Below are 14,616 nucleotides of genomic sequence, written 5' to 3' on the forward strand. Positions count from 1 at the left end.
AATCAACAATTTTTTTATATTGAATTAAAAATAAAACAAATATTTTTTTGCTCTTATTTATATCAAAAATTAATCGACACATTGCGAATTTACTTTGAAATTTGAACATATAGCTTTTCTCTATAACACCAGTGTTCTTTCGTTTCTTTTCAATATATATTGTTCGAACGAAAGTTTTTGTTTGTCGGTAAATTAATTAGTTCGAGGTTGTGGTGGTAACTAAGGTAAACGAACGTAGCAGCACTTTTTTTTCATGAAAACAAAACAAAACAGAAAAAAAACATCGATTCTGGGACAAGGCTGAAAAGAGGACAAATTTAAATTGGGAAATCGGGAAGATCGATTAAGGGTGTGGTATTTGCATTAGTAAGTAAAAATTGAAGAGAGGAGAAATTTTCTTTTTACCTCGAATGTTTAAATTTAATCAAATGGAACTTGAAAAAAAAATTTTTATTTTGTAAAATTTTATATTTTTATAATTTTACTTTTGATGATTCTGATTGAATGTTTTTTTTTGGTATTACAATTTTTCGATATATTTATTTTTTGTTTTCTCTCCCTTTATTTTCTCCCTTTGGTTTTATTTCTCTTTTCTAATTAGTGATCGCTCGTTTTTTTAACATTGCTTTTTATGCTATTTTTTATGAAGCATTTTTTTATACACAGAGATGGGGTTTTTTTTCGCTTGTATAGTTTTTTTATTTCTACATATATAGGGGAGAGTGGTCATCATTTTCTCAATGTTTTCATTCGAACCAGTTCAATTTACTGAGAAATGGGATGAAAAAAATTCTTATCTCTTGATATAAATGAGATTTTCGTAAATACTTGGTCTTTGACATGTAGATTTATTATTTACAAAAAAAAAGAAAAATCGATGGACAAACTTTGATGATTTGGAAAGAAAAAAAATTTTGCTTCTTCTATAGAAACTGTATGTGGTACTAAGTTGTAAGAAAATAAATACTTTCTTGGTATGGTAAATTTTACGATGTATTTATTATTTTATGGGCATTAAAAAACAATGATTATTATTTTTCCTTCTTGTAAAATTTAGTTGGGAGGGGTATAATAATAAGGTTGAATTTTGATATCGCCTCGGGTGCACTTGGGATGATACAAGAAACCCTTATTCCTGCCCGGAGGCTTTCGCAGCCTGGTGCACTACTCCACATCAGTGGGAGCAATCCGCTCTGTCGACTCTCACGCTACCGTTGATATAAAATGGGTAATGCCGAGAAGTTTGCGGGGCGTGAAATCTTCTAGGTACTTAGTTGTCACCTCTTTTTCGCTTTTTTTTTCTTGTTCAAAGCTAGATGGTTAGTCAGCTAGTTTCTCGCCTGTCGTTCTCTCAATCTTCTTGGATTTTAAATAATATCTTTTGTTCTCGAATTTATTTTAACTTCTAGAAGATTATCTGAAATAAAAGAAAAGCGTTAAACATTAGATGGGGAAAATTAGAGCGTAAATAAACTAGTGGGAAAAAATAATTGTTGGCGTAATTAGATATTATTTCATATTATTTATTTTTTATTCAATTTGAATTTCACGACGTTCTATTTTTGTAAATTCCCGCCTAGAGGTCATGAAAACTCTCTCATTGAAAGAATTGAACTGTTGACGTAATTGGACAAATTTTAGAAGCAATTTTATTAAGTGGTGCCATTATTGAATTTGAATTTCGCGCCATTGTAATAATTCACTGACGCCTCCGACAGATGGCAGAGAAAATTCGAGGCTAATAATCACAATAGAATGCAGGAGCTATAAAAATGTATGTTATTATTATTATTATTGTTACTGTTTTCGTACCTACTTTGTGGTTATTTATTTATTTATTAAAAGAAGACTAAAAATAATAAATAAAATGTATTAAAATTGATTATAGTTTGAATTGTAATTTGAATTTCGCGCCATTTTAGTTCTGTGAATTCCCGTCTAGGCAGCATGAAATCTCGCTCGTAAACGAGATGAAGTGAATGATAAGAGTTAGTCTTTTTAGAAAAGTGTAGTTGCTGGAAAAAATTAGTAAATTTTTACCCCGAGATGTGAAAAAGGTAAATAAATAATAATTATAAATTAGTAAAGCTTTTTGTGAAACTTCTTAATGAGAAAAAAATGAATCTGACGTATAATTATTATTAAAGTCGAACTTTTAAATAAGTTATGACATGCTGTCGAGCAATCTTTAAATAATCCTTTTAAAATATTAATGAACAACATGTTTTGACGTGAATATCTTTCTTAATAGGTCACTTGTCAGCAAAAATTCTGTGTCCGCTTTTCTAAATTTCCTTTTTTGCAGATTTTACGAATATTTTAATTACTTCACTTTTTTACGTTTATTTTTATTTATTTCCTTAGTTATTTTATTGAAATTTATTTATTTTTGTACTTTTATGTTATTTATGTTTTACGTTATTTATCTTTTACTTTACTTTCATTTATCTATTATTTCATTTTATATTATATTTTGTTTATTTATGAATGATTTACTTTTTGTGTATTGATGTATGATTTATTTATTCTTTTACTAACAAAAATGTTAACTCAACAAACAACAGAAGTTGAAAGAAAAGAAGAGAAAGAGAGAGAGAATTTTTAATTGTTTGTTTTTATTTTCTCTTCTAATTCTATTTTTTCAATTTTCTGTTTTAATTTTCATTCTTTTTCTCTTTTTGCAATTTTTTTTTGTTAAATTAATTTTTTATTTTCGTTTCCAATTTCGTATTTTTTTATATTTTATTTATTTTTTTAGTAAAATTTTATTTTTAGTCTTTTTTATCGAAGTAAGGGATTTTATACACAATGTTAACGTAACAAGAATTTTTTTTTCACTGAATGGTCTTTTAATTAAAAATTCTCTCTCACTCTGTTTCCTTCTCTCTTTCTTTCTCAACTTCTGTTGTTGTGGAGTTAGCATTTTTTTCACCTTCAACCGGTTAAGTCGTATATTTCTGCTTCTGGGGATTTTTTTATATTATTTTTTATCGAAAGATGTTAGCGTCCGACATTTCCTCCACCATCCTCAACCAAAAACTTGCAACGATAGAAACGTAAGATCTCTCCTCGAAGTACTTTTCTGTCCCGGAGATGCTCTTAAAGCTCTACCTTCGTTCCGTGAAATCGATGAATATTCAATTTCATTCTGAACGTCTACAATCTTCCTGCTTCCTTCTACAATAGTATCCTTCTTTTTCTGTCTTTCTTTCCGTTTCCGGTTTTTCATATTCTTTTTCACCCTACTCTCTTTCTTTCTCTTTCTCTCTCTTTCTCTTCTTTTTAACTTTACCCTATCACATTTAATTTTGAATTCCACGCGATTTTCCTTGGAAAATTATTCAGGAAGAAGAACAAGATTTTCGCAAGGAATAATTTGTCAGGAAACACATTTTTAAGGAAGGAATATGTAATTTTTTGGTGCATTCAGAAAAATAGTATTTCCTTCTTTTTTTTTTGTGCGAGTGTGAATAAGAGTGCTTTTTGCATTGAAATCACTTTTTAAATGAATCGAATGTAAATTTTTCGGAAAGAATAAGGAATAGGGAATAAATAAATGTTGAATTTTGAGAATGAAATTGTTTACTCTTTCATTTTCTTTAGTGAAACTATAAAATGAAAATACCCAATCAAATAAAGGGTGGACTTTTTATTTATTTTAAAATCGATTAGTATTTTTAAGAGAACAATTAATTGAAGAGACGATACGGGACTTAAACTTTGGAGTTGATAGGGAACATTTTAAGCTCATTGAGACAGAAGTGTAGTTTTCCAGTTGCATTCGAGTGAATTTTACAGTCCAAGTCTTCCAACAAAGATGGTAATTCTTTTTTATAACCAATCCTCCTCTCTGTAACAAAATAAACCTTTTATGTAAAATTAAAAATGCAAAATGTTTTCCCTTATTGAAAATAAAAATTTATTAAAATATAAAAATACTTTAAAAAATGTTTAACTTTAAAAAAAGGTTTTAAAATATTTTTATTTAATAAAAAAATATTAAAAAATAGTGTTAGAAACATTTTTAAAAGTTAAGTCGTGTGAAATTTAAACTGATTTGTTTTTACTCTAAATTTTGTGTTTTATTGGATTTGAATTTCGCGACATTGTAATAGTTCAGTGACGCCTTCGACAGATGGCGAAAGCAATCGTTGTTAATAATAGTGATGCCATCCGTCGTATTAAAAATAAGAAAAAAATATTTAAAACTTATTGAAAATGTTTAAATTATTTACAAAATTAAAAAATTCCTAAAAATACTAAAAAAAAATTTTTTAATATTAATAATATTTGTAAAACATTAAAAAATTCGAAAAATGTTTTGAATTAAAAATAATTTCCCTAAAAGCATTTTAATTCAAAATAGATTTCACTTAAAAATTTTATTTAGTTAAAGTTTAATTAGAAATATATTTTCCAATGAAAAAAATGTATTCTAATTGAATTGGTAACAGTTTTGAAAATATATGTAAACAATTATTTATTTATCGTCTGTGTGTAAATTATTGACTCAAAAGTTTCATGAAACTTTTATGAAATAATTAATTAAATATTACAGCGGGTCAGACTTGGAGATCTTGTATATATTGCACTCTGAAATTGTAGTCACTTAAAACGTGTTTCTGACTTAATGCAGCAATAACTTGAACAGTAAATGTGAATCAAGTGGACTCTGGCACGTTGAGAATGCTTATTAAAATTCATGTATAAACAACCTTTATACCTTTCGTTTAGATATCTATATATATACACCTATATACAAGGCTACTTTTATAGTTTAAAGTAATTTATCAGAATGTCAGTTCAATACGCAACAGTTCTGAGAAAATTGAAACTTTTTTTCAATACAGGCGCAAACATTTTTTTTACATTTCTTGTACTTTCTTTGATAGTTACAATTTTCTTTTTTTTGCAGAGATGCATTATAGTGACTTTTGAAAATTGACACTTTTATTTCTGAATATTATTTAAATTAAATATTATTAAATATTTTCTAATTAGACTTTTTTATTTTTGTTTACAAATTACTATGCAAATTGGTATAATTATAGAAACTAGAATACCAAAAGTAAACTGTTAACAATTAATTTACTTTTTATTTTCGCTAATGAGCAACAAATTTTCTCGCCATCTGTCGGAGGCGTCACTGAACTACTACAATGGCGCGAGATTCAAATATAAAGAAACCAGAAACCTTAATATTCGGAAAAAATAGAAAGTTTCTAAAAGAAAAAATTAAATGAGTAACAATATTTTTTTCACCATCTGTCAGAGGCGTCACTGAACTACTACAATGGCGCGAAATTCAAATTTTATGAAACCGTATTGTGTAGAAAAGATTAGAAACATTCTAAAAAACAATGTTAATTTCGTTGTATTTAATCGCAATAATATAAAGTTAATTATTAAGTCAATAATTTTCTGTGACAGAAAACAGCAGTTGAACGGAAGGAAGGAAGGGGAAAGTTTACGATTTATTAATTCTTTGTGCTATAGGGTAATAGAAAGTTCGTGTTAGATTAACTATTGTAGATGAGAGAAATTGGAGAGTATTCGAAGGAACACAGTTGCCATGTAAACGACGAATGGTATTTAAATGAATGGTTTCAATATAATAGTTGGTCAAAATGTAATGGCTGGTTCCATTCTACTGCACACTGAATGTGCATATCTATTCCCTTTAGTTGATTTACTCCGAAATTCCAACTGAATTATTTCTGAAACTCTCATTTCAAAACTACGAATCGATTTAATCAATATTTGAGAGAGAAACAGAATAATAATAATACAAAACCTAAAGCATACAATACTCTATCAATCGGGACATTAAAATCTTGTTGTTTCGTCTGCTGGATACAATAAATGTAATGATAATAACAAAAATAACAATAAAAATAATAAATACTAACAATGATAATGTTGATAATAATATCAATAATGATAATAAAAATAATAGATAATAATAATGATAATAATAATAACAATAATAATGATAAATAAAAATAATTAATAATAATAACATAAAAAAATAATAAATAATAATAATAAAGTAATAATATAATATTTGATACGTTTTAGAAAACAATAGTCTTCCTCTTCCTTTATTTCAGAAAAATTCTATCCTCTTCACTTTCTCATCAAAGGAAATTATTTTGTACAATAATGTTCCTTTTCGTTCTCGGATGTTTGCGAAGAAAATAAAGGGAGACAAAGAGAGAGAAGGAGAGAGCTTTAATTAATCGGTCCCTATTTAATATTATAAGACTGAATTACAATTTTATTTTGAAATTCTTTCTTTATAATTTTATTAAATGGTTGAAAGCGTGTGCTAATTTTGTGTAAATACTGCATTTTCATAATTAAAGTGCTTTTATTATTTTCGTATGTTAATTGCAAAGTTAAAAAATTTTGTTTTTGTAATAATTTTTTAATGTTTTAATTTTTAACATAACCGCGCATTGATTAGGTAACTCGGAATAGTAATTTTTGAATTAAAAGAATTTTTACATTGAGAAAATTTGTATATTTACTTACTTATATTATATTTAATTATTGAATTATAAAATAATAATTAATGATTTAATATTAATAAGTAAATAATTATTTAATGTTAATTTACTTCACTTTTGTGTTTTATAAAATTTGAATTTCGCGCCTTTGTAATAGTTTAGTGACGCCTCCGTTAGATGGCGAAGAAAAATTTTTTATACAATATCTTTTATGCAATATTTTTTTTATATAATAAATTTTTTTATTATAAAAATAATAATAAATATTGATTATACTTAATGATAATAGAAATTATTGGCTTCTTGTGGAACGTAAATATTAGTAATTTGTTAATTATTGGCTTTTGTAGTTTTTGGCATAAAATAATAAAGACACACACGATAATGTGAACAATGGCGAATGTTGGCTATTTTGGTGTTATGGTTGGGTACATTGACTTATGGTATAATTTGTCGGTGTGGGTATTACAAATAACGGGTACGATCCTGAAAACCGGATACAAATATAGCATTAATCGAAATAGTAAATGGGACCAGTGAACCTGAAATGCTAAAGCGCTTTGTCACCGCAACTTGTTGCGGCTCGAAAGCTTGAAACCTTCTCTAATCCACCTGGCTAGTGATAGAATTCAGAAACTTAGTTTATATATATTTTATTTTAAACTTCTTTTATTAATTACCATAAATATATCTCTATTTTTTAGATTTCCTATTTTTCCTTCCTTAAATTAAATTCTGTTCTATTTCGTTCTTTTTTGAAATATCCCTTCAACTATTCTTAAAATTTGACTTGAAAAAAAATTAATATTTCTAACAAGAAAACGAAATAAATAAAAATATTTCTAGTTTTAAATTTAATTTATTTTGAATTTTAATGTATAAAATTTGAATTTCCCGCCTTTGTGATAGTTCAGTGACGCCTCCGATAGATGTCGAAGAAAAATCGTTGCTATAAATCAATGCAGAGTCAATTACAGTATAATATTAAATCTAAATTGGAAAATTAGAAAAAGTAACAAATAAAAATATCCATTTTGCGAATTTAATTAATTTATTAAACTTGTATTTAAATCAATTTAATAATTAAATTAATAAATAAATTAAATTAAAGTGGAACAATTTATTTATTATTTATTTATTCTTTGAATAGATAACAATTTTTCCAACGTAGAAAAATTCTAAAATTGCATTTAAATTTGACCGAATTGCTTTTCATATGTTTTTTTATTTTCTTTTTGTCTTTCTATTATTTGCTCCATTTACCGAAGAGAACTTTCAATAAAAGACACTCACAGTTGGTCTGGAGATTGACTTTTCTACTGCGGCGTTTCCGAGTTGCCAAGTGGAAGAGAAATGTTTAGGTCGGACATTAATTCAACTTGACATCGGGAAAAGCCGTGTGGTGGAACGTACAACCAAAAGTTCATGAATAACTTAATAAGTTGAAATTAATAAAACAAACCGAATAGTCGTGTAAGAGTGATTTTTTTATATAACTTACAGAGAAGAAAAAATAGTTTTTTTTTAAACTTTTTGAACTAGAAATATTTTTTCGTTAACTTTTTAAATTATAATAAAACAATTGTAATTGTTGCTATTAATAATATTAATAATAAAATAATTTAAAAAATGATAAAATAAATTTTGAAGTAAATTTAGTTTTTACTTAATTCGAATAATAATTATTATTTTTATTAATATTTTTATTAGTTTCATTAATATTTTTATTTTTAAATATTCAGACATAACATTGAATTGTGGAAATATTTTTTTAAAAAACATTTTCTTGAAAAAAATTATAATTTAAAAGTTTTTAGAAATAGACAATAATGATTAAAAAAAAATAGTAGTTTCAAAGTAAATAAATATGTGTAAGAGACATTTTTAACTTTCGTTGTTCTCGTGTAATTTAAGTTCAGTTTTCAAAGCTATGAATGTTTTTGAATTATGTAGTAAGCAATTACGAAGAGCAAAAGTGTTTCTCTCCAGTAAAAGCAGTAACAATAAGTGTAAATTACATTCATTTCATCTCGAGTTTCAGGAAAAGTATATAAGAAATAGCTCTTATCTTTAAAAGGAATATATCTTTCTATTTTCCAACGTAGTCATAAAGCTCATTTTGATCTCAATTTTCAACGAATTTAGTTTAACTCTCGCGATTAAAGTGAAAAAAAAATGGGAACAACCAAAGTTCACATACTGTTGAAAAAAGAAGATAACAGAAAAGAAAACAGAAAAAAAATAATAGTAGACTTTAGGGAGAGCTAAAGTCTTTTAAATTGTTTGCAATTGTTGTACAATTACTCCTTCGTTCCTGGCGAAGAAACACGAAATACTTTTCAATTTTCTTATTTTTGAAAATTCTGTTTGGTAAATTACTTTAGTAAATTAGTTAAAGATGGAATTAAATTATTTTTTCTTTTTTTTTCTCTTCGTTAATCAGCACCAATTTTGCCTGACATCTGTCGGAGGCGTCACTGAATTACTACAATTCACTATTAATAATTATTTATATAATAAATATTATTTCGTTATCATTTTCTTTATTTAATTTTTATGTATTATATTTTTTTATTATTTTATTTTAGTACCATTTTTATTATTTGTTTTCAGTCAGTTTTGAATTAGTTTTTAAATTTGTAGTTAGTTATTTAAATAAGTTGGTAGTTAAGTGTTATTGCAATATTATTTTTTACTGAAAAACAGCTATTTTTTTCTCTTTTCGATTTTGCTGTAAAATGGAACTAAAATTATTAGTGAAAAATTTAACATAACATAAAAAACAAATTTTGATGGAACTAAAATTCTGGTTCCGAGCAGAGCCAGGATTTAAAAATTCCACACGGAAGCAGGAAGTACTAAAAATATTTTTTGGGATAGCATCACTTTTTCCGACGCAGGAACATAATAAAATTGCCAAAAAATTCCATATATGCACTTCGCTATTGACCCTTTCTAAGCGGTATTTGAATTTGAACTCCATTGAATGTATTTCAGCCTCTCCCGGAATGCTTTTCAGTTTTTTTTTGTGATACTTCTCTCTTTCTCGCTCTTTGTTGCAATTCGTTTCTCTGAAGGAAAAAAAATCGTTTCGAATGGATAAACCAGTTTTTTCTCGGTATACGGATGGAGTTCACTCTCTCTCTCTCTCTTTCGTTTTTTTCTTCTCTTTCTATTTCAACCATTTCTTGCCATCATCTCTTTGTTTCTCCCTCTCAGAAGATTTGGTTTGTTCGAGCTTTCTATTTACCCACCTATCATCCCTTATGGAAGCGCTTGCGCCGTTGTAAAAACGACCTATGTGAAATATGTGGATGTGTTTGCGATTGCAATGAATATGTACCACACTCACACACAGGCTCTTCATGAGCTCTCGTATTTGTAAACTTTGCCATTCATGTCGGCCGGGACTAAACGTGCGGTGACGGTCACCGTAAAACTGCGCAGAGTCAACTTGACTGCGAAAATAACACTCGCCTTTTCATTCACGACAGTTGGTGATCACAAAATGCATCTTACTTGCAACTCATTTATTTTTTTTAGTCATTAATTTAATTATTTTTTTCGTAGTTGCTATGCATTTACTTAATAAAGGAAAAAATACCAGTCGCGACTGGTTTGACTCGAACTGATTTGAATTTCGCGCCATTGTAATAGTTCAGTGACGCTTCCGACAGATGGCGAAGAAAAATAGTTGCAAGAGAAAGGATTTTTCTCGCCATCTGTCGGAGGCGTCACTGAACTATTACAATGGCGCGAAATTCAAATTTAACTGAACCAAAAAAGAATAAAAGTAGAAAATAAAGAGAAAAGAAAGGGCAACATAAAAAAATACAACTTGTCAAGAATTAAGTTTCGATTTCTTTAATCACAGTAATATTTTCCAAAGAAAATTTTTTTTATTTTTATTAATAGAATAACGTGACTTGGGAATTTTTCATAATTACAGTTTTAATATTGGCTAAAATTACGTGATACGTCGTAAGAGGTTTTTTTTTTTTTTTTTAATTTCTGCACCTTCTAAGCTAATGAAGATGAAAACGTTCGTTTCACAAGGGTGGAAGATGCGTCTTCCACTATGATGGCGAATTCCTTTCACCTAACTGCATTTCTTGAAGGAAAATGCGAATGGAGTGTCACAAGCGAATGGCGTTAGTTGTCAGGTCGAATGGATTTGAGGGTATAAGACTTGAAGGCTAGGAAATTGAGATAAATGGCAATGACATCCATTCTATAGACTTAATATCAAACTTTTAACTAACGTCTTTATTTTTCTTTCTCTCTAAAACAAATTATGTAAATGATAATATAATTATTACAATCTCTAAATTTAAATTTGTTAAAATAATTATCACTAATATCGTTGCTTGTCCTTATCAACTTTGAAAAAAAAATTTTTTTTTTAAAATTTTTTTCTTAAGTATTTGGTTATATAATTAAAATATAATTAATTTCGGATTTTTCTTCGCCCTCTGTCGGAGGCGTCATTGAAATATTCCAGTGGCACAAAATTCTAAATTAATTCCAATCATGAATAATTATTATAATTATATTTATTTTCCCTAAAGAAATTAAATATTAAAAAAAATTTAAGTTATGAAATTTCTGCAAAATTATCATAATAATTTTTAGCTCTCGGTTGGAGAATTTCTACTTTTATAGGATATAAAAAAATTTTTTTTTCTGAGGATGATTACAAGTCAAAGTAATTTATTTGATTTTAATAAAATCATTTCCCTTTTCCGTGATTTAAGAAATTTTTTTTTTCTTCCCTCAAAGCAACTTTCTTTTCAGTGTATTCCACTTCAAAAGTTATTACGGAAAAAAGTTTTTAATTTTACGGTTAGTCGAAGATGTGAAATCTTGTTGGAAGAAATTAAATTGAGAAACTCATCTTCAGAAAAAAGTTTCGTATTACGTGTTGTGAGATTAATATTTTAATAATACTGCGAATTTTTTCTGTGAATATATATAATGTGCACGTGCATATTTCCAGAAGTTAAAAAACTATTTTAATTGAATTTCGACGTATAGAATATATTTCAATTAATAAATTTTGCTGAAGAATTAAATTTTAAATTTTAACTTTCACGGTATAGTTTTTACGTTGGATTTTACATTTTTTTAAATTTAATTTGTCTTTTTAATTAAAAATGCTATAAATTAAAAGAGATTATTTTGTTTTAAAAGGAGGCTTTTTTGTTTTGTATTTGTAAATTATTATTATACTGATTTTGTTATGAAATGCACTTTATACATGATATATATGTGTTATAAACTCAAGTAAATGTTAAAATGACTTTAAGCAATATACATGTTATATGCAACAGCAATTTAAACTATTCTGATGATTCAGCAAATTCACCTCACGTTTGTGGGTTGCTTTACTTTAACACTTTCGTAAACACATAAATACTTTATGAATAATGGATAAATTTTTCAACTTATCCTTGAGGGAAAATATTTGGAAATCCCCCCCCCCCCCTTTTCGACACACAAAAAAAGATAGAAAAAAAATTGATTTGCATTTTATTCCGGAAATGTACTCCACATCTATTAAACTATAAAAAAATGTTTATAAAAATATATTTTTGCGAATATCTCTCTGCAATCTGTTTATTTTTTTGTAAATGCTCCTAAAGTTCTAAACTTTTAAATAAACGAAATTAACAAAAAAAAATTTATAAAAAAATAAAAATATCACATTTTTTTGTCAAATGTAAAGAAAATAAATCATAGTTTCTAAATGTTAAATTTAGACAAAATTTATTAAATTTATTAATTTTTTTTTGCAATTATTTATGAAAATTTTAATAATTCTTCTGAAATTTGTTAAATTTCTTAGTAAAAATTTAATTAATTATTTATTAAAAATACTGGATTTATAGACGAATTTTATTCAAAAACACAAAAATTTTATTTTATTTTGGAAAAATTATAAATGATTGCATAAATTCAATTATTTTCGAAAGTAATCAAATTCTTCTTCAAATTTCAATTGTTTTTTAAATTTTTAATAAAATGTTTTACAAAATTTAATTTTTAAAAAATTTTTAATAAAATTTTTTGTAAAATTTTAATTATTTTCAAAAATTTTTCTCAATTTTATATAAATTCTATTATTTACAAATTTTTTATAAATTTCTTCGCAATAATTTAATTCTTTTTAATAAATAATAACATTTTTTACAGGGATTGAATTATTTTTGTAAATAATAAAATTCTTTTCAGGAATTCAATTATTTTCATAAATAAATCTCATCGCAGAATTTAAATTATTTTTAATATAATTTTAATCGAATTCCTCGAAAAATGTAATTGTTCTTAACAATTTTATTAAAAATCGTCAAAAGAAATCAATTATTTAAAAATGTTTTGATCAAATTTTTTATGAGACTTCAATTTTAAGAAATATTTAATTTATTTTCATTTAATAAATTTTTTTTAATAAATAAATCAAAATGTTATCTAAAATATTTTTGGTTTATTATTATTAACATATTTTTTTTTTGCTTTATTATTACAGAAAGTCTTGGCGGAAAATACGAGAGAACTTTGCTGAATCATCTTCTGGCGAATTATAACACCCTAGAGAGACCGGTGGCTAACGAAAGTGAACCTCTTGAAGTAAAATTTGGCATCACGTTGCAGCAAATCATTGATGTGGTGAGTTAATAAAATTATTCGATGTCTATTTACTTATTTTATTCTTTTAAATCTTGAAAATATTTTTCCACAATATAATTGAGTTACTTTAAGTTTAATCTAAAAATTAAAGATTAAAATTATTTTCCTACCTATCAAAATAATTGAATTATTTTACTATAAAATTGAAGGTTACAAATTATTTTTATACTAGCCAAACTATCCGCGCGCAAGCGCGCGGGAATGTTGTATGGGGCTGCTTATTTTAAACAATTTAAAATATTTTTAAGAAATAATTATTATAACCTAACAAAGAGATTTAACTAACTAAAATTTAAATAATTTCACTAAATGGTCTCAATTTAAATAGAATTTACATTACTAGACTTAAACTATGGCTAGAACAATTACAACTAGTATCTGGGTCATCTTTTGCATTGCTTATTTTATAAAGCCATTTAAAAATAAATACTTTTCAAAGAAATAATAATTATTACACAATGAAAAAAGTTTTACTTGAAATAGCGATAAGTTTCTCTAGAATAACGAAAGTATTAATTGAAGCACTGAAAAATTTCGCTACTAAAGTGAAATCTGTAGTTCATCCAGCTAAATATTTTTTGCCGTGCATAAGGAAAAAAGAATTAAATTAACATCAGATTTTCTACATTCAAAAAAAACGAATTCAAATAGAAATTAATCATTTTACAACTTAACCAAATTCACCACAGAAATCACTGAATTCGATTATTTAGAAGAAAGTCAGACAAAAGCAGGGTTCCTACAGAATCTGGAAAATCATGAAAATGGTATGGAATTTTTAAAAGGCTTCTGGAAATCAGGGAAATCATGGAAAAGGCCTGGAATTTTTAAAAGTTTCTAAATTTTTTCAGTTTACCATTTTTTCTCTTGAATAAAAATTCAAATAATAATAAAGCTAAATGGCATTAAAGACAAAAAAAAAATGTTGAATTTTAAGCAATTCGATTTTTCGGATTTTTGATCATTTTTAATAATTTTTGATTTTTTACCAAAGAGTCGAGACAATTTAATAAGTAAAGTATTTTCCAAAAGCACAAAAATAATGAAGCTAAATCCCATAAAAGAGAAGAAAAAATGTTAAATTTTAAGAAATTTGGATTTTTGAATTTTTGATAATTTTCGATAATTTTAGATTTTTTACCAAAGAGTCGAGACTATTAAATAAGTAAAGTATTTTCCAAAAGCACAAAAATAATAAAGCTAAATCGCATAAAAAAGAAGAAAAAATGTTGTAATTTAAGAAAATCGAATTTTTGAATTTTTTCGAATTTTTGATAATTTTAGATTTTTTAGCAAAGAGTCGAGACAATTTAATAAGTAAAGTATTTTCCTAAAGCACAAAAATAATAAAGCTAAATCCTATAAAAGAGAGGAAAGAATGTTGAATTTTAAGAAATTCGGATTTTTGAATTTTTGATAA

The 14,616-nt window shown here is 25.9% G+C and overlaps 1 protein-coding gene across 3 annotated transcripts in view; it reads left to right on the top strand.

The window, feature by feature from the left end:
• Window positions 1-14,616, top strand: part of LOC122510668 (neuronal acetylcholine receptor subunit alpha-7) — a 344,417-nt gene that overhangs the window by 94,586 nt on the left and 235,215 nt on the right. For all 3 annotated transcript variants that reach the window (XM_043625472.1, XM_043625481.1, XM_043625489.1), the window contains one exon: window positions 13,036-13,175. In XM_043625472.1, coding sequence (XP_043481407.1) covers window positions 13,036-13,175 — 140 coding nt within the window. The remainder of the gene's footprint in view (window positions 1-13,035; window positions 13,176-14,616) is intronic.

This window comes from Leptopilina heterotoma, unplaced genomic scaffold, assembly GCF_015476425.1.
Source record: "Leptopilina heterotoma isolate Lh14 unplaced genomic scaffold, ASM1547642v1 Lhet_120, whole genome shotgun sequence".
Classification (NCBI taxonomy): domain Eukaryota; kingdom Metazoa; phylum Arthropoda; class Insecta; order Hymenoptera; family Figitidae; genus Leptopilina; species Leptopilina heterotoma.